This window comes from Notechis scutatus, chromosome 1 (genome assembly GCF_049901735.1).
Source record: "Notechis scutatus isolate UNSWTSFEM ecotype Mainland chromosome 1, rNotScu1.2, whole genome shotgun sequence".
Classification (NCBI taxonomy): domain Eukaryota; kingdom Metazoa; phylum Chordata; class Lepidosauria; order Squamata; family Elapidae; genus Notechis; species Notechis scutatus.
Genome location: NC_142009.1, coordinates 279,579,730 through 279,603,595, shown reverse-complemented (window position 1 = coordinate 279,603,595; position 23,866 = coordinate 279,579,730). Strand labels below are relative to the sequence as shown.

The 23,866-nt window shown below is 34.3% G+C and overlaps 2 protein-coding genes and 1 long non-coding RNA gene across 3 annotated transcripts in view; 1 reads left to right on the top strand and 2 right to left on the bottom strand.

Moving 5' to 3' along the window:
• Positions 1-18,591, top strand: part of RYR3 (ryanodine receptor 3) — a 312,006-nt gene extending 293,415 nt beyond the window's left edge. Inside the window, exons 96-103 of the mRNA XM_087951743.1 lie at positions 184-244; positions 1,766-1,912; positions 11,186-11,320; positions 15,418-15,574; positions 16,838-16,902; positions 17,014-17,114; positions 17,725-17,776; positions 18,433-18,591. Of these exons, the coding sequence (XP_087807869.1) occupies positions 184-244; positions 1,766-1,912; positions 11,186-11,320; positions 15,418-15,574; positions 16,838-16,902; positions 17,014-17,114; positions 17,725-17,776; positions 18,433-18,528 (814 nt within the window). The 3' untranslated portion in view covers positions 18,529-18,591. The remainder of the gene's footprint in view (positions 1-183; positions 245-1,765; positions 1,913-11,185; positions 11,321-15,417; positions 15,575-16,837; positions 16,903-17,013; positions 17,115-17,724; positions 17,777-18,432) is intronic.
• On the bottom strand, positions 12,402-15,497 carry LOC148133403 (uncharacterized). Its single transcript, XR_015746751.1, has 2 exons — positions 13,333-15,497; positions 12,402-13,302 (listed from the first exon to the last, which is right to left on the bottom strand). It is a non-coding gene; the product is annotated as an uncharacterized LOC148133403 (long non-coding RNA).
• Positions 18,592-18,697: 106 nt separating the features above from the next.
• The window catches only part of AVEN (apoptosis and caspase activation inhibitor), a 138,447-nt gene continuing 133,278 nt past the window's right edge, over positions 18,698-23,866 (bottom strand). Inside the window, exon 6 of the mRNA XM_087951742.1 lies at positions 18,698-19,728. Within this exon, the coding sequence (XP_087807868.1) occupies positions 19,610-19,728 (119 nt within the window). The 3' untranslated portion in view covers positions 18,698-19,609. The remainder of the gene's footprint in view (positions 19,729-23,866) is intronic.

Here is a 23,866-nt window from a genome sequence, read left to right as displayed (position 1 = left end):
CTAAAGGTCATTTTCATTGCTGAAATGTTTGTTTTCAAAAATATATCCAGTAAACCTCCGCAAAATTCTGAAACATTTCAGTGTACACATTGTCAAAAAGAAAGCTTAGTGAATGGAAAAAAATCTTATAATTAGTGGATGAACAAATACCAATTAATTTCAAATTATTTTGTCTATTATTAGGTTAAGTTCTATTGATGCAAAATATCAAATCTGGAAGCTTGGGGTAGTTTTCACTGATAACGTAAGTTAACAGTACTTTTAATTTTTTTTAAAAAAAATCCTTTGCTTCATTATTCTTTCTTAAAGGAAACAAGCCTTGTACTCATGCATTCTCTGTTGAAATATGCACAGCTTTAATATGAACTTAATTCTACAAGCATATCCAAATGATAGACATCATCCGTATAAATTCTATGTAATTTTTTGAACATCTGTTTTAAAATGAATAATGAGAAAAAGAGAGGAAAGTGAAGAAAATATACAAAATCAGTTAAGAGGAGAAATGCAATTAAACTGTTAATATGACATCAGTTGAGGAAATGGTTTTTTTTTTTTTTAGATGAGGGTAGAAGTTCTATTTTCTGTATGGCACAAAGCCAGAATTAAAAGATAGGATGATAGTATATTGATAATAATATTTGAGCAATAGTCAGTCATAAATAATTTAATATGACCAAGTTACTGATTCATTCCAATAGCCAACCTATTTCAGTTTTGCAAAATTGTTTAATATTTTGTATGTGTTAAATTGGTTGTATTTCATATTCTGCAACATTATATAATTATTTAACTAAGATGTACTTCTGCATAATTGTTTTATTGCTTGTAACACCCTGTGGTCTTAACAAACAGCCTTGTATACTTTTTAAAATTATGAAGTCAAACTTAGGAATAGCAATTATGTGTATTTTCACATTCTTCTTTCCATTTACCTTGATGTATAAATGAAGACTGCAAAAACAAAATACATGAGAGACAAAGGGATATGGCAAGAGGACATATCCATAAGCATCAAGGCTCCTCCCCATCTGGAAAGGCCTTGTTTGGCTTATGGCTAGATCCTAGTGTAAGAAAAGAGGTTTAGTTCATGTGGTCATTTCTATTTGCACAAAGCACTCTATACCTATGTACATATCTCAAGACAAATGTAATGCACACTTGTCTCTTTGACAATAGTTTTGTGTCTTTGGTTAATCGTTTTATGTAACAGTTGCCAAACCTACCATTACTATTAATATAATCTAGAACAGTGATCCCCAACCTTTTCGATGCCGCGTCCCGGTACCGGCATCAGCTGGGCGCCGCGGCCCGGTACCGGCATCAACTGGGTGCCGCCATCTTTTTTTGACGAAAAAGATGGCGGCGCCAGCGCTTCCGGTGAGCTTTTCGGGTAGAAATGGCTTTCTACCCGAAAAGCTCACGAAGCGCTGGCACCGCCATCTTTTGATGAAAAGTGCTTCCGTGAGCTTTCTACCGGAAAAGCTCACCGGAAGCACTTTTTACCAAAAAGATGGCGGCACCCAGCAACCAGCGGCCCGGTAAGGCTTGTTCCGCGGACCGGTACCGGTCCGCGGACCGGCGGTTGGGGACCCCTGATCTAGAAGGATTCAAAGATTTTTTGGTCACTGAGGTATAAGCCCCTTTGTAGGCATTTTCATACTATAGCACAAAAGTGTTTTATAAATGAAACGTAATGATAAGAAATCGTATAATGCAATGAGAAAAATAGCAGTGGTTCTCTGACATTTAACATTTTCTTTAGTCTTTCTTGTACTTAGCTTGGTATACAACCATGTCTATCCTTGGCCACTACAACAACTTCTTCTTCGCTGCTCATTTGCTCGATATAGCTATGGGTTTTAAGACTTTACGTACCATTCTGTCATCTGTAACTCACAATGGCAAACAGGTTAGTTACTGATAATATAATTCATGTCTTATTGTACAATTGTTACTAAAATTGAAATTCATTTAATTGACTGTGACTAAGAATGCTTTCAAAAGTGTTAAAGTGTGATGAAAATTATAATGCTATAATTTAAAAATACACTGTGATCAAATGAATGAGAATATTAACAAATCACCAGCTACTTATGAATCTATATCCCCAGGCTACATTATTTTAAAAAGCAAATGGGCAAAATCAAAATTCTGAATTCCAATTTTTTTTTAACGAATTACAAAAAGGCAGCATATCAGTAAAAACCTTGAAGGCTTCACAAATACTATGTTTCAATGTGCAGAATGTTACTTTTACACAAGGAAATATTCAGATATTACCAATTTGAAGTAATAGTAATAGATTTTTCACAAAGCTTCATGTGCTATATTTCTTAACTTCAGAAAAGAGGCATTTTTGTCATTAAAATAGTAATTATAGTAATAACACAAAAATATTTACCATATGTAAATATAAAACAGACACACATTTTGATTACATAATTAGCTAAATTAAGGAGTTTTCTCTGCATTATAAAAAAATTTCCACATATTTATACGGTTTAGAAATGTCTTGCATTGTAAATTCTTACAATGTTTTCAGAGTTCTCTTCTAGATGGAGAATCATGTTCAATCATGTTCAAGCAGGAAACTTTCGTATCAAATGAAATGTCATTTGGCAGACTGTACTTTTAATTATCAAATACTTTGGCCACCTAATGAGAAGGAAGGACTCACTGGAGAAGAGCCTAATACTGGGAAAGACTAAGGGCAATAGAAGAAGGGGACGACAGAGAATGAGGTGGCTGGATGGAGTCACTGAAGCAGTAGGCCTGAGCTTAAATTGACTCCAGAAGATGGTAGAGGATAGGAAGGCCTGGAGGAACATTGTCCATGGGGTCGTGATGGGTCAGACACCACTTCGCAACTAACAACAACTTTTAATTATTTAACCCAATAATCATAATCTGTTAAGAAATTGTATTTTTCTGCCTCCTTTAAGAAGTACAATATTATTAATTTTATATACTTTTCTGCCCTTTTTTCCATACAATATGTTTTTTCAAAGGAGCAGTATTTAAATCTATTTCTACTGCAATTTAACAGATTTAACAGATAATCAGATTTGGAAGGGACCTTGTAGGTCATCTAGTCCAACCCCCTGCCCAAGCGGGAGACCCTACACCATTTCTGACAAATGGCAGTCCAATCTCTTCTTGAAAGTCTCAACTGATGGCGCTCCCACAACTTCCGAGGGCAAGCTGTTCCATTGGTTGATTGTTCTCACTGTCAGAAAGTTTCTCCTTATTTCCAGGTTAAATCTCTCCTTGTTCAGTTTCCATCCATTATTCCTTGTCTGGCCTACAGGCGCTTTAGAAAATAAAATACATGCAGAATTTTTTAAAAAAACCCACTAATATAAGTTCTGTATTTTAAAAAAGGAAGGAGGATTGAGTATAATAACTAAAGAAAGGGATAGACCAAAAATGATATAGTAGATAAATTCCAATGAAGTTCACTTTTTCCGAATGTGCTACTTAAATTTGTGCTTCCTTTTTCTTTTTATCCTGCCTAATTCGGTAACTTCAAGTTTTAACCTTTCTAAAACTGATATTCCAAAATAGTCTGGAAGTATTTGTATATTTTGATTTATAAACTGCCCGCTGAGGAAAAAGAAGAAATTAGAACTTGGGACGTTCAAACCTTAGTCCAGGCCCAAAAGAACTGAGGGTCGAGGCCTTTTCTGGCTCTGTGGAGTTGGTATAATCAAAAACATCCATTATATACCAAATGGCTAAAGAAATACAGTTAGTCTTCGACTTAGGATCACAATTGAGCTCTGAATTTTTGTTGCTAAGCAAGACAGTTGTTACGTGAATTTTGCCCAATTTTACGACGTCTCTTGCCACAGTTGTTAAGTGAATCACTATTAAATGAGTAACGGGATTTTAAAGTATATTTGGCTTCCTCATTGACTTTGCTTGTCAGAAGATTACAAAAGGAGATCACATGACCTGGGACACTGCAACCATCATGAATATTAATCAGTTGCCAAGAGTCTGAATTTTTGAGCATGCGACCTTCGGGATGCTGCAAAGATTATAAGTGTGAAAAATGGTCATGAGTCACTTTTTTCACTGCTGTTGTAATCAGGGGTGGGATTTAACCAGTATTGCTACTGGTTCGGTGACTACGTTTTGTGCGCGCATGTAAAAAACGTTAAGCCACCCAGACAGCTGAAAAGCACTGCACGCGGGTGCACAGCATTTGAAAAGCCACTTTTCCCCCTGCTTTTTCAATCTCAGCTGTGCTGCCTTGCAAAGCAGTTGTGGTTGAAAAAGCAGGAAATAAAGGACAGGTAAGAGCCCAGGTGGGCAGGTGGGCCAAACAGCAGCAAACACAGAAACGGTTCTGTGTCTGTTGCTCTTCAGAGCTACCGGTTCTATAGAGCTGGGCAGAACCGGTAGCATCCCACCTCTGATTGTAAACAGTCACTTAATAAACTGTTTTAAGTTGAGGACTACCTGTATTGAAATGGCTTCAGTACTTAAGAACTATTAAGAGATAATAAATAATAAAGCTAATGCAATCCTAAATTGTATTAACAGAGGGATACAATCAAGATCAAGGGAAGTACTAATACCACTCTATAAAGCCTTAGTAAGACCACACCTAGAGTACTGCATCCAGTTTTGTTCACCACATTATAAAAAACATGTTGAGACTCTAGAAAAAGTACAGAGAAGAGCAATCAGGATGATTAGGGGACTGGAGGCTAAAACATACAACAAACGGTTGCAGGAACTGGGCTTGGCTAGTCTAGTAAAGAGAAGGACCAGGGGAGACATGATAGCAGTCTTCCAATATTTGAGGGACTGCCACAGAGAGGAAGGGGTCAAGCTATTCTGTATTGAATTGTACTTGCCCCATCCTGTGCTACTGTGCTACCTTATTATAACGGAATGTCAGATGAGGCTCCATTCAAAATCCAAGAAAGAAAATCCAAGAAATGAAAACCTTCATTCACCCCTCCCAGGGAGGTATGCTGGGAGGGGTGAATAACAATATTGAAGAGTATGACAAAGAGTATTGATTTTCTGCAGGGTCACCAAAGGTAGGAAGGTCATTCCAGCTGCCACCTACATTGGGCAGCAGAAAGATGGAAAAGGGAGATGATCATTTTAGTGACAATAGCAAAGGCATCGGTTCATACCGTGTGGGAGAAAGCAATGGTAATGCTTTCCAGTATTTTTACCAAGAAAATATAAAATGATTGACAATATAATGCCGGATAATGATTCCCTCAGGTCAGATTGCACTCAATGTGCTACTGAGGAAGAGCTAAGGATCTTTTGGAGACATCCAAGATAGCTTAGAAGATATTCTTTACTTATGAGAACCTCTAGTACTAGAAAATTAATGTCAGGAAGCACTCCAATCTTTACCTAGATGGAAAGCTACAGGGAGTGATAGAATGCCTACTGAAATATGGCAAGCAACAGAAGATAAATCAGCCAAGTTTCCAAGTGACTATGCCAACAAATTTGTAGAAATACATCCTGGCCAACTGATTGGAAGAGGTTTATCTATATTCCAGTACTAAAAAATGAGACTTAATATAGTCTCAGTAATAAATTCAAGTATAAAGAAGACCAAACTACTGAGAACAGATAAAATAATCAGCCTTAGAATTGACAATGAAAATATAAAAATTGTGTATAGCTTCTGCCTTTTAGGACCAATCATCAACAGTAAATGAACTAGCAGTTAAGAAATATTCTCTGTGATACTCTATGGAAGCAAAAGATGGGGCTTAAAAATGTATTGATGCTTTTGAATTCCTGAGAACATTGTGGACAAACTGATGGAACATTGAATAAATCAAATTATTATTATTATTATTATTATTATTATTATTATTATTATTATTATTATTATTATTATTATTATTATTAATCTTTATTGTCAGAGTACAATGTGTACAATAAGATTGGCTGAGCCTCCCTTCATGCACGCCCCCCAACACAACTCACAGTGAGGACAGTAGTCCCTAACCCAGTCTCAATCTTATTACACTATGTGACCTTGTAGAGTTCCTACTCAAGGAACAAATGATCAGGTTCACATTTATCTATTTCATACACATTATGCAAATATCAGCAATCTGGAAAAGGCTCTAATACTGAGAAATGAAAGAGAAGAAGATAACCATCGGTAAAGGGGAGGGACACAGTTATAGAGGCAGTGAGTGCAGTATTGGAAGATAGAATATGTATATCTTTCTATAATAGAAAAGTTTAGGATTAAATCACCTTGGAGTAAATCTATGAGGTTGCTAGGAGTCAAAAACAATTTCATGACTGCAGATCTGCAGATTTTTCAATGCAGCATGTAGTAGTGATGGGGTATATGTATTGCCCTGACATCTGCTTGGTGATTAATTCTGCTAAACATGATCCTCCAGGAAAGATTTACAAGAACCTTCTTAATCACCAAGAAGCTAGCATAGTTACCATGACAAAATCTTGTTATGTATCCTTATCCTACCTTTTTGATTGAATAACTTGTTTAGTATATTGTGGGAATGTTGTTGGTATAATGCGTCTTGATTTCAGCAAAGCATTTGAAAAAAGACATGACTTTCTGATTAACAAGATAGCTTTGTGTAGGCTGCATGGCATGACAATTAACGGGATAAGTAGCTGGCTTGAAGCTGACGCTGAAAGTTCATCAGACTAGTACTCATCCATCTAGAATGAGATATTGAGTGGAGTATTCAGATCTGGATCTTCAACATTTAATGACTTGGAGGCAATCAGAGGGAACAGAAAGAGCTGTTCACTCTGAGTTCAAAGACCAGGAAGAGAGAGGAGTGAATAAAGAAGCCGTGTTTTCTGAAGGATTACATGATGAGTTGTGGATTTGCAAAGATCATGTTTTGAAGAGATGCTGATGGCAAGGAGTGATGGACCTGGGAGCTGATGGATAGTGAGTGGGTGTCTAATTCCTTTTTGAAATTAATGTAAAGCTTCCTGGTTTAAGAAGCAAACCTCTCAATAAGCCAATGTGTAAAGTGTCCTGGAAGTTAAACAAAGATGTTTGAGGGGATAAAAAATGTTTTACAGAGTGAAGAGTTAATAACTGGGTTCATTAAAGAGCTCAAGAAAAGAACAAAAAGCCTCCCTACTTAAACTGTCCTAAGAAGCGGGGGGAATGAATACAAGCAGGTTGGTTGCCTTCCTTCCTTAAGACAAGCTGAAATGTATTTTCAGTAAATGCAAACTGGTTGAAGAAAAAGGTAAAGGACTTGGGCCAGCACATGATCACTGAACCGGTTGTTACACTGGCAGCATCCCATCACTTGACATACTCTAGTTGATAAGAAAGCCAGCCAGCCAGAGGAGCAGGTGCAGATGAGGATACACAGAAATACATGCTCACGGTGCTTGGTGGATGAGAGATCTGAAGTAGCATTCTCATCAATTCTTCTGATCCAATTAAGAATAACCCATTCTCCACTCAAATATGTTCAGCTGCTATGCTCAGTATTTCAAAGTAAGCAAAATGTTAACAAGTAACAGCTCTTGGCAATGAATGAGCGTAGGGCAAATGGGTTTTTCAACCAAAACCTTGCAATTCATTTTCATCTGGTGCTGACTTGGTAGGTGAATAAAAATGCCATATCTGATCTAAATATACGAGTGTACAACCAACTATAATAATAGTAATAATAATATCCCATGACATCCTGAATGCAGAGATATTAACTGGATATTTACCCAGGTCAAGAATTGCACTCACAGTGTTCATTGGTGGTTCTTCCTTACATTGTCCTGTGTGGGATTGTGTGTGATGCCAAAAGGAACCAGAATCAGTCCTGGGTCCTGTGTTCAAAATTTAATGACTCATTGAATGATGAGATGGAGGGAATTCTTATTAAATTTGAAGATGATACAAAATTGGGTGGATATCCAATAGTAGATAGCAATAAATTTAAAATTCTGGATGGGGTGGAAAAATGGTCTGCAAGTAATAGAATGAAATTTAGTAGAGAGCTGAAATACTACACTCAGTAAACAAAAATGAAATATACATTATCTAACTTGGTAAAAGTATTTTCAAAGTAAACTTTGGAATAGGAGCTGATTGTAAACTGAACCTAATAGCAGTGTGACATTGCTGCAAAAAGAAGATGAATGCAGATACAGATTATAATTGAATGTTAGAAAAGAAATTTGAAATAGAAAAAGCAATTTGGCAGTGGAACTACATAGCAAAATGGGCTTCTTTTTACTGGAAATGTTCAGTGGAGCCATGCTTGGATTGCTTCACTTTTAATTCTTACCTGCATTAAGGAAAGGATTGGAGTCCATGGTTTAAACAGTGATGCCCAGCATTTTTGGGACCAGGGACCTGTTTTGTGGAGGACAATTTTCCATGGACTGAGGGAGGATAGTTTCAATTTTGCTCCCTTGCCCATGGCTCACCTCCAACTGTGAGGCCCGGTTCCTAATAGGTCTTGATCTGTGGCCTTTGGATTGGCAACCCTGGTCTAAATGTCCCCATTCAACTCTATGAATGTAGGATGCAGAGAGAAAGCTGAAGAAATGTGAGTGACAAATTGCTGGTGGGATAATTAAAAGGACTAAAAATAGAAATAAAATTTAATAAATATAAAGTTTCATATGAAATCAAATCCCTTGGTATAGAATGAGGGCTATCTGTCTTAATAATAGCATTTATTCTAATTGCATTTAAACCCTCCCTCCCCTTAAAAATTGTGTTCATAAAGGAGAATTCAAAGAAACTGGAACAGGGTAACAAAGATGATTAGGATATATTATGGAGAGAATCTGAGAGTTAGGAATGTTTAAGCTCTGGAAAAGAATACCTATTGTGCAGAAAGTGGAATTAGTAATTTCAAGTTACAGGAAGACAAATTCAGATTGAAATAATTACCCATAAAGATGATAGGCTGTCCTTCATTGTATGTATTCAGACATCTTCTGGGGATAGTTTAATTTGGATTTTGCACAGAGCAAGGAATTGAATTGTCTAAATTTCCTCCTCCTCCAATTTTATAGTTTTGTTATAGAGAGAAGAAAGCCCCATCAAGATGCTTTTATTTGACAGCTTTGGTTAGAAGTGCAGTAAAGCTTTGATCCTTTAACAGAATTAGCCTATCATTCCATTTTGAGGTTAAAATAGGCAAAGCCTGGAAATTGAATAAAGCTGTAGCAGAGTTCAGTGCTGAATTATCTGTTTTTCCAGTAAATAACTAGAGTTATACTCCTGGAATATCCAATATGCGGAAATTCCTACATGCGAAATCATTACTCAAGTTAACCCAAGACAGTACATATAAGTTGATCAAAACAATGAGGGAATAGTGATAAAAAACGGTGTTAGATTGTGCTGAGATGGACAGGCTAACATTAGAATTAAAAGAAGGAGGGGGAAACGGAATATTATTTGGTCTGGGACACACGGTATAAACGGTTAGAAAATAGAAGTAAAAATTAAATATAAAGGTAATTTAAGAGGTATATTAAACTTAATATCAAATGTATATAGTTAAAGGAAGAAAAAGGAATGTAATTGACATGTATACATGAGTATTATTGATACTGGAGCACTGAAAAGACTGTAAAAGTGATATAAAATGATGAAATATGTTTAATAAAAATAAAAAAATAGAAAAAAATAGAAAACATCTCTTCATAATGTGGCCACTGAGGCAAAGGCCAGGATAGTACCCTAAAACTGTGTGTTCCTTCTTTCCCTTCTTAAAATCTTACAAATCCAATTGACAAAGCATATAAATGTGTTCAGTCAAGCATGGCTACAGCTTCTCTCTATACCATACAGCATTTGAAGGTTGAAGAGGAAGGCCAATTGTTCCATGCATCACTACGTGGATAGTTTATTAAATCTGGTGAGCCAATGCTCTACATAAGAGCCATTCTTTTCCACTGGAGAGCTATGGAGATATTTCTTTGCTATATAAACTAGGTTTCTAGGTTGGCATAGTAATAAGTAGTCCCCAACATTGTAAAACAACAGAATTGTCTGTTCTGCTTAATATAAATACTAAAATATGCTATGTGTGCTAAAGGATTACAAATTCATTTCAAAATCAAATACTTGAAAACTCATTTATTTAGATTATTTCTACAAAGCATTCAAGAGTTGTTGCATAATCATAGGGCAACAGCTTGGAGCAACTTCTGAAGCAGCTGTAGAACCATTGCTAGACACAGTTGCTTGAATGATTCAGACAGGTGTTTTGCTCATGCTTCTGGGCATTATAAATCAAGCTTTTCAAGTGCTTTGCAAATGAATGCTTCAATGCTAGCTGTGATTTAGTAGAAGTAACCTGAAATTAACCGACAATCAGCTCAATGGATTCCCCCCCTCTTATTACATGAAGAATATTTTCTAATGTTTTACATGTCCTTTGCATATGTATTGCTAGGTTTCTGGAAGTTATCTATCCTTACTCCTGGGACACATAAATACTGAAATTTATGGACAGCTTGTGATCTTTTGAATGGTTTAGTTGCCTCTGGTTTGCCCCTTTCAGGCAGATAATTCCCTCAATACTGTCAAATATTTACTAAGTCTGCATTACTATTACTATTAATCCTTCCATCCTTCCTTTCACCCATCTCCTCCGACTTATGACTGTATGACTTTAACTTTGTTGTTTGTATCCTAACAATTTTACTGACTGTTTCCTAGTATGATTTGATTGCTTATTGTACCCTATTATTATGATTCTTGATGAATGTATCTTTTATGTACACTGAGAACATATGCACCAAGACAAATTCCTTGTGTGTCCAATCACACTTGGCCAATAAAGAATTCTATTCTATTCTATTCTATTCTATTCTATTCTATTCTATTCTATTCTATTCTATATTTATGAAAGCCTAAATATGGTTGTTGCATAGAGAAATACAATGGAATAGTTGTCCACTATATATGAATGTTTTGAAAGACAATTAAGAAGCAGTTGAAAAGCTTAAAAGTGCACAGATTGGTTTAAACAGCCATTGCACCAGTGTAAACTCAAATCTTGATTGGCTTAATATATTTTGAATGACCTAATGTTCAAAATGCTCCAGCCGCACAATGGAAATAAGTGTCTTTTATACTGTGGGCAAGATTTAACTTTTTAACTGTTGTTTCATCTCTACATACCTATTCAGCATTTATTTTGTATTGCATATATTATAGCTCGTGTTAACTGTTGGACTCTTGGCTGTGGTGGTATATCTTTACACGGTTGTTGCATTTAATTTCTTCCGGAAATTTTATAACAAGAGTGAGGATGAGGATGAGCCAGACATGAAATGTGATGATATGATGACTGTAAGTACTATAACAACTATGTGAATTGAAGATTAGTGCCATTAGCAAAAGAACAACAGGCAGGTCTCAATAAAAACTATAAACTGGAGTTATAACCCTTGATACTACAACATTTCAATTAATCAGTTTAATATATTTGTTAACTGAAGACAGCTAAAATATAAGGCTACATTATACAAGTAACATTTTTATTTATCTAAACTTAATGCTTTCCTGAAGCCCATTCTCTGAAAACCTGTTTTTATTGATTTTTGCTGTGGCCCTTAGCATGCACTGTGACTCCTGGGGACAACCTTTGGGATATTTCAGCTTTCCTAGCTAAACCAAACAGTAAACACAACCAGATGGGCTATTTCTACTTTATTGTAAGGCTATAATTAACAGAATCTTGCAAGTCTAAAAATGCAGATCTCCCACAGCCTCTCTTAACAGTCTGATGTATTAGGGCAGGTCCTTTTTAAGTTTCTTTCCTGGTTGCGGACTTCTCCTTTTTTTTAATCTGATCATTCCGTAGGCAACATCTCTTTCCCTCATTCCTCAGGTTGATTCCATGTACCATTAGAGTAGGTTCTTTCCTTCGAACAGCCCAGTGGCAATCAGGCAAGGTTCATTCCAGATCCTTGTGTGTATGCGTGTTATTTTTTTACCTATGTATCTAAAGTACTTAGGTTAGACTTGGTCAAAGCAGTTTGAAGAGTGTTTTCATCCATATCTGTAGTGGCCTCTCCTCTCTGGGTCTAAGAGTTAAATATAATATACCTTGACATCAGAGCACCTTAACTCTCAGACTGCTTTGAGTGGTACATAGTTTACCAACAATTTAAATTTTTAGGTTTTATTTTAATATTTCTTCAATAAAATTTTAGTTATGTTACAAAATATTTTTTCAGCTATGAATATACACAAGTGGGATAGGGTGGGAAGTTACCCACAGGATAAGAAAAGCAGAGTATAGTGAGACTGTAGAAGATTGGGAATTATACATATATCTTGTCACACAAAAGTTTGTTTGAGCATGCATGCACAGGAGTGTACCCTCAGTGTCTGCTGGTAAATGATAATACCATCAAGACCAGAAATATATAAGAAAACCAAAACTGCCTTTATTTATTTTTCCAGAAAAAAATAAGAATGAAATTAATTAAGAATAAATATAAATACAACATAATTTCTTAATTAAAAGCAGGCTATTAAAACATCACGCAGCAAAAGGTAGCAAGAAAATAAGTTGGATTTACTATAGAAAATAGACAAAACAATGTGCTCTGTTGCAGTATTTCAAAATTTTAGCAGAACCACTTGAATTTTTCATATGCAAGCTGCAGTTGTAAGCTAATGAGACTGAATTTTAATCTTTTTTTTAATCAAGTTTTTTTTATTTCAATCAGCACATACACAACAATACATTAACAGTGTGGCATCAATATGTCATACATTTTAGTATAGACCAAATTAATAATACCAATCATATCTTTTAATACACATATTCACATTAAGTCATAATCCTTCGTTGCTTATTTTCAACATTTCAATACTCTCTCCTAATGCCAACCATATCAGTTAAACATACCTAGTAATTTCATTATTCAATTTCGTCTCCAATCTGTTATTTTTTTAAATAAAAAATTCTCATTCAGCAAGCTGTATGGTTCCAGGTTTCACATCTCAATACAAACATGACCATAGTTAACTATTCATTTTGTTTATTAAATTTCATATCACATTATCCTTATTAGTATTAAATATTAAACTTATCCAATTCCAATTAACGTTATAACTTGTTTCATTTTTCTTAGGATAGTCTCATATCTTATTTGACAATGTTATCTAAGATTCTCATTTCATTTCTATGTTCATTTCCCATATTACCTTTTTCTGTCACATTTGCAATTTTATCAATCCTTATTTTATTAATTCAAAATTGTCCCATCTGGTTAATAATTCGAGTTAGCCACCTTCATTCTACCTTAATACCAATCTCCCTATTTACTATATAACACACACACACACACACACATACATACACACACACACATATATATTGTCTGATTCCACATTACATTTTCTCAATCACCTTATAAGTCAACTATAAATTACAAAAGTATTAATCTAATCAATTAATTATAGCAACTGATATTAATATTTCCATAATGGTTCTCATTTCATCATTTCCCCCCTTTTTATCCTTTTCTTATACATTGCTAATCATCAATTAATATATAATATTCCTATTATAAATTCCTAATTCCATATTTATTTCATTAAGTTCCATGTCTAATGTAGCGATAATCCTTTAATAGAAAGAGAAAAGGAAACTAAAAAAAAAATCAGTTACATACTTATCTATTTTTAGTACTTATTCTTATATATCACAACATATTACCTTGCGGAATATCCTTCCCTGTCCTTTTTTTCACCCATTATCTTTCGCTCTTTTAACAATTTCTTTTCGTCCTTGTTTGCTTCCTGTTTCTCTTTATTTTCTGGTCCTTTCTCTTAATTCCCATCTTCCCCATTCTTATTCCCCTCCATTTCTCATTCCAATTATTAAATTTATCTCCCTCCCTCTTTTGATTATTCTTTTGTACTTCCCTTTTCTGCTTTTTCCCTCTCCTTTTTTTCATTTTCCAAACCATTCTCCCTTTTGTTGTCACATCAGACCACAAATTTTTAATTTTAATTCCTCCCCCCCCCCAATAGATAATTGTTGCTCCCTTTGTTCTTCAAAGCTGGCTTCTTCGTTAAACTCCCCGCCCTCTGGTTTATTTTATTCTTCTACAAGCTGAGTCATCATTTCTAATTTCTGTAATACGTAATTGCACATTGCAAGTTTAATTTTCATCATTTCCCTTATATCTTGCAAGTCCAATCTTATTTCAACAAATAAGTCCTCCATTATATCTTCTCCTTTTTTCCTTTTCTTTCCACTTCTTTAATAGATGTATTCCTCTTCCTTAATAGATGTATTCAATCCCAAAGTCCAGTATATTATTTCAGCCAGTGTCTTTTAAGTTTATTTTCAACAATCATTGTCCTTAAGTCTTTGTTCCAGGTCTTCTAATTGGCCCTTTCCAAACTGATTCCCACAGTCACTGGGTGGTTCTGTGACAATATTTTCAAATATCTTCCCCTTTGTAATATTCTGATGTCCCTTTCCAGGATTTTTATTTTACTATAATGAAGTTTCTTTTACTTTCTTTTAAGTCCCAAAATCCAATTTCTTAGAAAGACCAAGCACTTTTTAAAGAGTCACTGAAATTTTCTCTCTACCATCAGGTGGTGGTCTCGAGTCTTTTCCACAATCCACTCCTTCCTTAACTTTAACTTTCTTTGATAAATATAGTACTTTTATTAAGTTCGCTAATTTCAATCATTAGCTATTATTTCTTTTCTTTTCAACACACTCAATTTCAGCATTTAGTTATGCCCTTTAAGTGCCAATAGTCCAATAGTTGTCCAGTTTAATTTCTAATTTCTAATTTTTCCTTTAAATTTTCTCCTCCAAGTTAATCCAATACAATAATTCAAGCCCATTTTATAAAATCCAATTTCCTTCTCACTTTCTCTGGTTGCTGCTTCCTCCAAAATGGTCCTTTATTTTTTAATACCAGGGTACCTCAAAATCCATGTATTTTGCCTGGTTCACACTCTGCTTGTTGCTTCTCCGTTCCAGCACAGTCTTAGTTTCCCGGACTGTTCTTCGTCTTCATGGTGACCATTTTAGGATTACTGCTGCAGCTTGCCTTTGGGAGGGGTTTTTTCTGTCAGGGAGGGGAGTTGCAGCTCCCCTCAGCCCTCCAGGCAATTCCCCCCTTTTTCACCACCCCTCCAGGGTAGTTCTGGTCCCAAATGGGACCCTCCAGCAAGTGAGCTCGGGGCAAAACCGTGCACAATCGTGGATTCCGCTCTGACAACTGAAAACTGGAAATCTCCTGACTGAATTTTAATCTTAGCATTTCTGTAACATATTTTAAATGTTGTGAAATGTTATCCCAACTTCTAATATATGATTAAAAAGTAATGGCCTTTTAAAAATGTCTTTTAATTCAAAGTGGTTTGATTATTTTCCATAAACTGTAGTAAATTCTGCCTTTTAGTGTTACCTGTTCCATATGTATGTTGGGGTACGAGCAGGTGGAGGTATTGGAGATGAAATTGAAGACCCTGCAGGAGACCCTTATGAAATATATCGAATTGTTTTTGATATCACGTTTTTCTTCTTTGTCATTGTTATCCTACTGGCCATCATTCAAGGTTTGTTATTGTTAAGTTTCCTGGGATTTGCTAATGCTTGTACTGCAAGCCATATATATTTATTGCCCTTTAAAAAAATTCATACACATTTCTTATCATAGCATCTCCTGGCAACAATTTCCAGACTTTTAACACTGTGTAAAGTACTTCCTTTTATCAGACATTAATCTTTCTGCATTTAGGCTGAACTGGTAAACTCAAAATCTAACATAGGAAAAGGGAATTAATAGCTTTCCTTACGAATATTGCCATGACAAAAAATAGATTTATGTACCTCTACAGAACTGTCATTTTTTAATTTGCTTTCTAAGCTATCCTCCCTTCTGAAGGGGGGAGAATTGCTCAAGTTCCTACTAATAATTTTACTGTAAACCATAGGCCTCAGCTATGCTGGCTGAGGAATTCTGGGAGTTGAAGTCCATAAGTCTTAAAATTGCCAAGTTTGGGGACCCCTGCTCTATACAATATTTGATGAGTGATTACACTTCATTTTGAGTAAAGGCATTACTACAGTAATGTAAGAAAGATCTATCTTCAATTATGGTTCTAGTATATGAATGTCAAACAAGATGGGGTTTGTTCGTTTTTACAATAGCTAATGATATAATCCTTCCATAAATTGAATTGAATTTCCAGTGGCTACATAAATAACATCCATGAGGGTTTTTTGACAACAGTTCAGACAAGGTTCATTATAGCCTTCTTTGGGAAATTTGACTTCCCGATCTTTTCAGCCAGGTTTGACCATACAAGGTCTGCAAGATTGTGCCAGCTGTCATGAAGCTTAGTGCCATATTCTCCAAAGTGGTCAATATAGAACCTCAAGGATTGGCAGGACTCTGTTTTGTTGTTATTCATAGTAGCATTAGTTAAAGTAATAGTAAATTATTTTAATGTAAGTAATGTTTGAAGTCAGTGAACAATTTGAGATGTCATGAAGAGCTTGATGAGCTGAAGAATTTGGGGACCCCTGGTTAAGTGAAGCAAAAAAAAAAAAATTCTTTTGCTTTCCTTGTTGGGACACTCCTCTGTTCTCCATTTTCTGCATCAATATTTGCATGTGATTAAAACTAGTTTAGTATATCAAAATTTCCATTTTAATGAAATCAGTATTTTACTTGTGATTTTTTCTTTCTTCTTCACATGCATTTCTTCTAAGAAATACATTAACTGAGTAGGAAGAAAATCAATGTATCCTAAATAATAGTACAGGATGTACCAGAGTTAAGATTTTTAGCAAGTATTTGTGTCTTTTTCTAATAGGTCTTATTATTGATGCCTTTGGAGAACTGAGAGATCAGCAAGAACAGGTCAAAGAAGACATGGAGGTAAGATCATGATTATAGTTTGTTTTCAGTAAATGAAAGAGAAAAACTTTGCACTAAATTGTCAAGACTACATTAATTCTTATATTGCTAATATTTTTATTTGATTCCTAGACCAAATGCTTTATTTGTGGAATTGGTAATGATTATTTTGATACAATTCCACATGGTTTTGAAATGCATACTTTACAAGAGCACAATCTGGCCAACTACTTGTAAGTAAATGCATGTACTACTTTATTAAAGTGTGTTTCTTGAGAAATGATTGTTAGCAATGTTAATAGGGTTGTCCAGGTTCATAGCACAATACTAGGAATCCAGAAGTGAACTCTATGAGACTTACTCCCAATTCAGTGTGTTGCACTCCTTTACTCCCAGACTCAGGGCTCTGTCAGGTTATGGATCTTTAGCGAGCCCATATGGCAGCTACTGTACATTTCTTAGAATTCCCCTGTGGGAGATGGGGTAGAGTGAGGGATATACAATAGAGATTATCATAGGGGAACCAACCTGAAACTATAGCTAGGATCAGTTTCAGGATCACTAAAGAAAAACCAACCAACCAACCCAAACATAGTACTTCTACCTCATGTCTGCTCAGAACAAGCTTTGGCTATGGAGGGGATCCAGAACAGGAACGTTCTGTCAGTGTCTAGACCAGCATCTCTCAAATTTGGCAGCTTTAAGATGCATGGACTTCAACTCCCAGAATTCCCTAGACACTAATCAACATAAACAATTAACGCTCATTAACTTGATCAAAAGGGAAGCAAGAACAAGATACCACCAAAAACAATCATATATATTTTCATATTCTTTCTCCAGATTCTTTTTGATGTATCTGATTAATAAGGATGAAACTGAGCACACTGGGCAGGTAAAGCATTAATTGATTATGTAAATGAAAAGAAACAAACATTTCAGAAAACATTCATAAAATATAATCATTCTTTTAGAGATATACTAAATAATTAGCATTTATTTTTTCCTCCAAAAGCAAATTATTGATCATTTTAATCTATAAACATATGACATCCAAATGTTTAAATGGTTCTTCCATTGAAACTCATGTGCTGAATACTGCAGTTCTTCATGCCTTCTTCTGAATATTTAATTTAGTGTATTATAACATTTGTTCATGATCTGTTATTATAAGATTATTATTTTGTTAAAAAAAAAAGTTTTGTAATCTCATACTAAAGCAAAGTTGGCTGCCAGCCTATATTTAAATGTGAAATGCATTTTATCTGAAGTTATCACTATTTAATTGCTTGTTTAGCAAATGAAAATAATGTTGTAATATCTTATATAACAAAAAATACATTCCCTAAGATTAGTAACTGAACTATAAATAGATCAGATAGATTTATCAACAGAAAAACTGCCTTGCTAATTTCAGGAATATATTCCCACTTGAAGTTTCTAATAGGGAAATGTCCATTCATTAATCTGTGAGAAAAATACGCCTTATGTATGAAAATTATTTCTTTTGTCAAATAAATCTTTTGAAAAACATTTGTTTTACATTTTTAGGAGTCATATGTGTGGAAAATGTACCAAGAAAGATGCTGGGATTTCTTCCCAGCTGGAGACTGCTTCCGTAAACAATATGAAGATCAACTTGGATAGAAATACCAAAAAAGAATCTACTATATTCAGTGTAAACACAAATAGAATTCTTACAAAAATAATGGCATAACAGAAATATTGCTTATGTTTGACCTCTAAGTAAATAAAGTAGTCCAGTTTTAAATTGATCTAGATTAGCTTTTTGTATGTTGCAAAAATAGGCTCTGAATTATTTGAATTTCAGTTTTATTTGTTTTTAAGTGGGGTAGAGCACAAAATAACGTTTAAACATTTCAGTTCAGTACTTTAATCCAGGAATTATTATTTGTTTTTTTATCAGTCCTTTGTAGAAAATAATATAGTTGAAAGGGCTATATTATCATTTTGCAGCTGAAGACTCTGAATGTCAGGTGATAATAACTTAATCATGGACTCATATGGTGAAAATATTTCAATCAGCCTTGTTTTCCCTGTGCCATTTCTTAGTGTAACAATACAAACCGAAAGATTTTAAGTATTCAGTGCTTAAAATGTTCAAGTATTTTATTGTCTCTAAAATCTAAGTGCCTTAAAGATCCAGATCTAGCTATGCAAAATACTTTTTTTTTAAATGTTAGTCTTTTAGATTGACATTTTTGTTATTTGACTGTGTTGCTTTCTGGTCTTTCTGTATGACATGAAATTTAGTAATATGGTACTTGTTACAAAACTGCTTACTACATGCAGCTGGTTTAAAAACCTGTCTTACAACTGAACAGAATTAAACTAATTAGTTGCAATGTTAATGCGTTTTTTCTTCAAATAACAATATGCACTGCAATAAAGAATTTGCAAAACCAAACTCAATGTCATATTTCATTGTGTTACTGGTGTCACACCAAGACACATTACATAATTGTACTTGCAAATGTAATTTATTTTATTTCACAGACTCTAAATAGGCTTTTATACATTTACAACTTCAAATTAATATTGTTAAATTTCTTTATGAAATCCAGAACACGGAAAATACACAAATAGCATTTTTAAGCTTCAGGTTCAGCCAGTCACCAGATTAAATATTTGTAAACATTTTTTACAATTAAGAATTGTCATAGTAAATTATTTTCCACATACTTGTATGATAAACAAAGTGTAGCTTTTAGGAGATCATAGTATCTAACCAATCCTCAAGTTCCTCTTCAGTAATATTTTTGGAGGCAGCTTCCAGCGGTTGAGATGTGGAGCAAATTTCTTCAGTTCTACCTGGTTCTAAGTGATCTGACAAAAGAAAAGAAAGATAAGTTAAATAATAACTCTTTTATAAATAAAGGGAAAAGAAAAATGATAAATATTGTGATTGTCAGCTATGAAACAGTGCTATTGTATTAGGAAAATACAAAAATACAACCCGAAGACCAAACATAATAGAATGGAATGGAATAAAATTAATAGAATAGAATAGAATAGAATAGAATAGGAATAGGAATAGGAATAGAAGAGAAGAGTTGGAAGGGACCTTGGAGGTCTTCTAGTCCAATTCCCTGCTTAGGCCGGAAACCTTACAACTTCTAGAGGCAAGTTGTTCCACCGATTAATTGTTCTAATTGTCAGGAAATTTCTTCTTGGTTCTAAGTTGCTTCTCTCCTTGAGCAAATTCATCTTAAATGAAAAATTCAAAGCTGGAGAATGTTCGTTCTGCTGATCCTAGAAATGATTCTTTGAAGATTTTATTTATTTAAAAATTTAAAATGTCTGGGAGTCGAGGCTCTTTGGACAGTTTACAATAAAACACGAACACAAGAAAAATATGTATGCATATTCAGAAAGCTAGAGCAAACATACAGCTCTGACTTTTTTTCAACATTAGCAACAGCTAATACTATGTGTGAACTAGCCTTAGCAAGATATCATACTGTAGCTATTCGTGAAAGCGCCGACACAGCTATTGATAATTAGATGATATTGAACTTCAGTTTAGACACTTATAGTCTGCAGATTATCAAAACTTGCTTGGTGGAATATTACATCCGCAAAGCTGTGATGTTATTGCAACAGTTTTTGCAATCAGAGTTTTAAAAAGCTTGATTGTATCATTCCTGTCTAACTCTGTACGATGCTGAGAAAACCCAGTGATATAGCAACACAACTAAATCCAGGAACTTTATACTTGTATCCAGAAGACTTAAGGATGTATGGAAAGAGGTAAAACTGATGCTTTAAGAACTACCGGTACCTGCACTGTTTCCTGAGATTTCCTGAAGTGAATACTTCTGAATGTGAATCAATGATTTTCAGACCTAAATCTTATTTTGCAAAATAATGCAACAATCCATAACAATTCAATTTCTAACAACTGCTAGTGCTGCTTCATTATTCATGTTGTTTCATAAATGCAGTCTGATACTTCTTGAAACATATCCTGTGGCAGATCGTAAATTAAATCATATTTTTGACGATTCATTTTCTTTGAGTGAAAAGGTTAAGATTCTTTTATATATGAATTTGCAAGAAAATAATCAAGTGGATACTAATTCTATAATTACTTTTATAAATATTCAGTGTGCTCAACTGTACATAGGTTTCCAGAGACGGAATTTCAAAATTGGTCTGCGTTTGACTATACAGCAACAGAACAGTATAATTTCAGCTGTGGCATTAAGCAGATCTATTTCTTATGTTCCAAATACAGTCTTTCTTACTGAAAATACAGTACTGTTACAGTCAATCAGTACCATGATTTAAAATTTTAGAATAGGTAAAAATCATCAGAAGCAAATTAGTGTCAAGTTATCTGGATTTGATTTTGCTTATCAGAACCAATTGTCTCATAATTTAGCATAATTGGTGGGATAATCCTAGCATCCAGGGCAGACTATAAGAGTGATTTCAATTTAATGCATGCTTTAGAAAACAAATTATGGAATAGTTTACAATTAATATATTTGGTTATACTTAACTTCCTCTGTAAGAGTTATCAAACTCATGGAATGATTAGGGTAGAGCTTATTCTGGTTGGGTAAAGGCTAAAAATTACAGGAAAAATAATAAACGATGTTAAACATTTTTCTCTGGAGTCTCTGGGGAATTCTGGAGATTGAAGTTCACACATCTAACATTGCTAAGGTTAAGAAACAGCACATTAGCCTCAGGCCCACTAAATAGTTAGGCAAGAATGGATGTAGTATACCTTACTTTAGTTTCATGTGCATTTATTAATATAAAATTATTTTGATCATAAATTAAATATTTTACCAATCTACACTATTTGCATTATGCTTGGTTGCACTCACCCAATAGTGCACATCTGGGAACTCTGGTTTACAAAATGACACTAAAATGTGTTGCATACACAGCCTATTCAGTAGGAAAGGCAACACTGTCCTCAAAGTATCTGTTTGGTTGCTGTAATTTGTTAAATGGACTTAATTTAAGTTTTGCCCTGATCTATAATGTTAGGTTAGGTTTTACCTTAGCCTATGATGTTTTTAGTTTTAAAAAAATAGGGATCAGAAAAACATTCCATGAACTGTCCCAAAGGTGCTTTTTTCAAGAGGCAACTTGGACTTTCTGATTTTTCTTTGAAGATGTTTCACTTCTCATCCAAGAAGGTTCTTCTTCAGCTCTGACTGGATGATGGGGAATTCCTCACCATTCAGTCAAAGCTGAAGAAGCTCTGACTGGAAAGAACTGTTAGGACAATCATGACATGAATGACTGATAATCTCCATAGACATTCCATGAACTGAAATTGCCAGACTTTTCTTTCATGAGGATTAGTATACTGTCTCATCATCAAGAAATTTTAAAGATCACCAGGTAAGCCAGAGTCGGCATCATGACCCACTTGATTGACATATACCATAAATCAATTTTTGATTCCTAGGGACCATGCAGATAGATCTTCTCCAAATATATATGTATAATTGAGAAATGTTGCCAAATCCCTTCCCTGATTTATATAAAATGTGGCATGCTTCAATATGTCTAAAATTTTTAGTTTTCCTGTAATTTTTATTCCATTCTACTGAAAAACAAGTTTCCATTTGTACTTTTCCTATAACCTGTGACGGGAGAATGAAAAGAAAACTTTCTTTTTCTTAATCTTATTCTAGATCTGGGTATCAATCCAGATTTAAAGTAATTCAGACCAGATCAGACTCTTGCAATAATTTCAGAATGATTTTAGAGTTATGTATGTATGCATGTATGTATGTATGTATGTTTTTTCATGCCCAAATGCCAATGTAAAACATTTAGAAATAATTTAAAATGTGTGACTTGACCAGAATATTTAGCTTAAAAATACAATGTGAAATTGGAAAAAAGTTTAACATATATATCATCCTAAACTCACTTTAAAAAAAAATAGTAAATATTTTCCACAAATTATATGTTTTATTTTTGTTGTGTGTTTCTTCTTTTACATAAAACTTTAAAATAGTTTCAGAATTTATTCTGGATAGTTTTGCCAGAATATGGCTAGATAAAAGGTATAAAATTTGTAAGTCACATAAGAGCTTTATTCTCTCAACTATAAAGTGTGACCCGTTCTTTTTTTTTTTAACCGTAGCTTGACTATCTATTTTCTATTTGTTCTCACTTGTACATTGTATTCTCACAATTCCCACTATATATCCTAATTTTTTCCAATAACGTAATTTGATAATCTTCACTGTAGTGATTTTAAAACATGGAAGGCTTCAAAAATATGTTCCAGTGAAGAAGTATATTTAACTGTTCAGCTTAAACACACACAGGAGCCAACTCATAGTGGAACTTAAATCATGGTGGCATTAAAACCTTTCTGTTTTAAACATATTCAGTTTTCCACTCCTCTTATTAATGTAATCTATGTAATTTATACAATAGTACAACAATTACAACAGCAATGAACATTCCATTGTGAAATCTAAAAGGCCAGATTGCAAACAGTTCATCCTAGAGAAAGTCTAGCTATGTGGTTGCTAAGAGTTGAAGTCCAACTTGACAGCATTTAACAATACTAATAAGTACACAAGGAAACAACAAATTCTTATCTGGATAGAAGAACTAAAAAAATCTTTTCTAGAAGGAGAATTCAGTAAACAGGCACAACAGAGGATGGTTAGAGATAATTTCTGAGACAGTGATGGACTGTAGCAAAATGATTTGTGACAAAAATGCTAGGGGAAATATAACCTCAGCCAAGGAATATACTGTAACACCTGGTGCTCACTCATCACTAGAAAAAAGCAGCTGATCCACCTGATACACTAATGTGCTTCTAGTTAGTAGACACCTGCAGAGCCCTAACATGAATGTTTTATTGCTTCATTCTAAAGTACTACCTACTATTGAAGTCTAGCATGTGTTCTGAAATAGACTTGTTTCTGCCAAATCGCTATGGTCCATTTTCAGTAAAGGAAGATCTCCATCT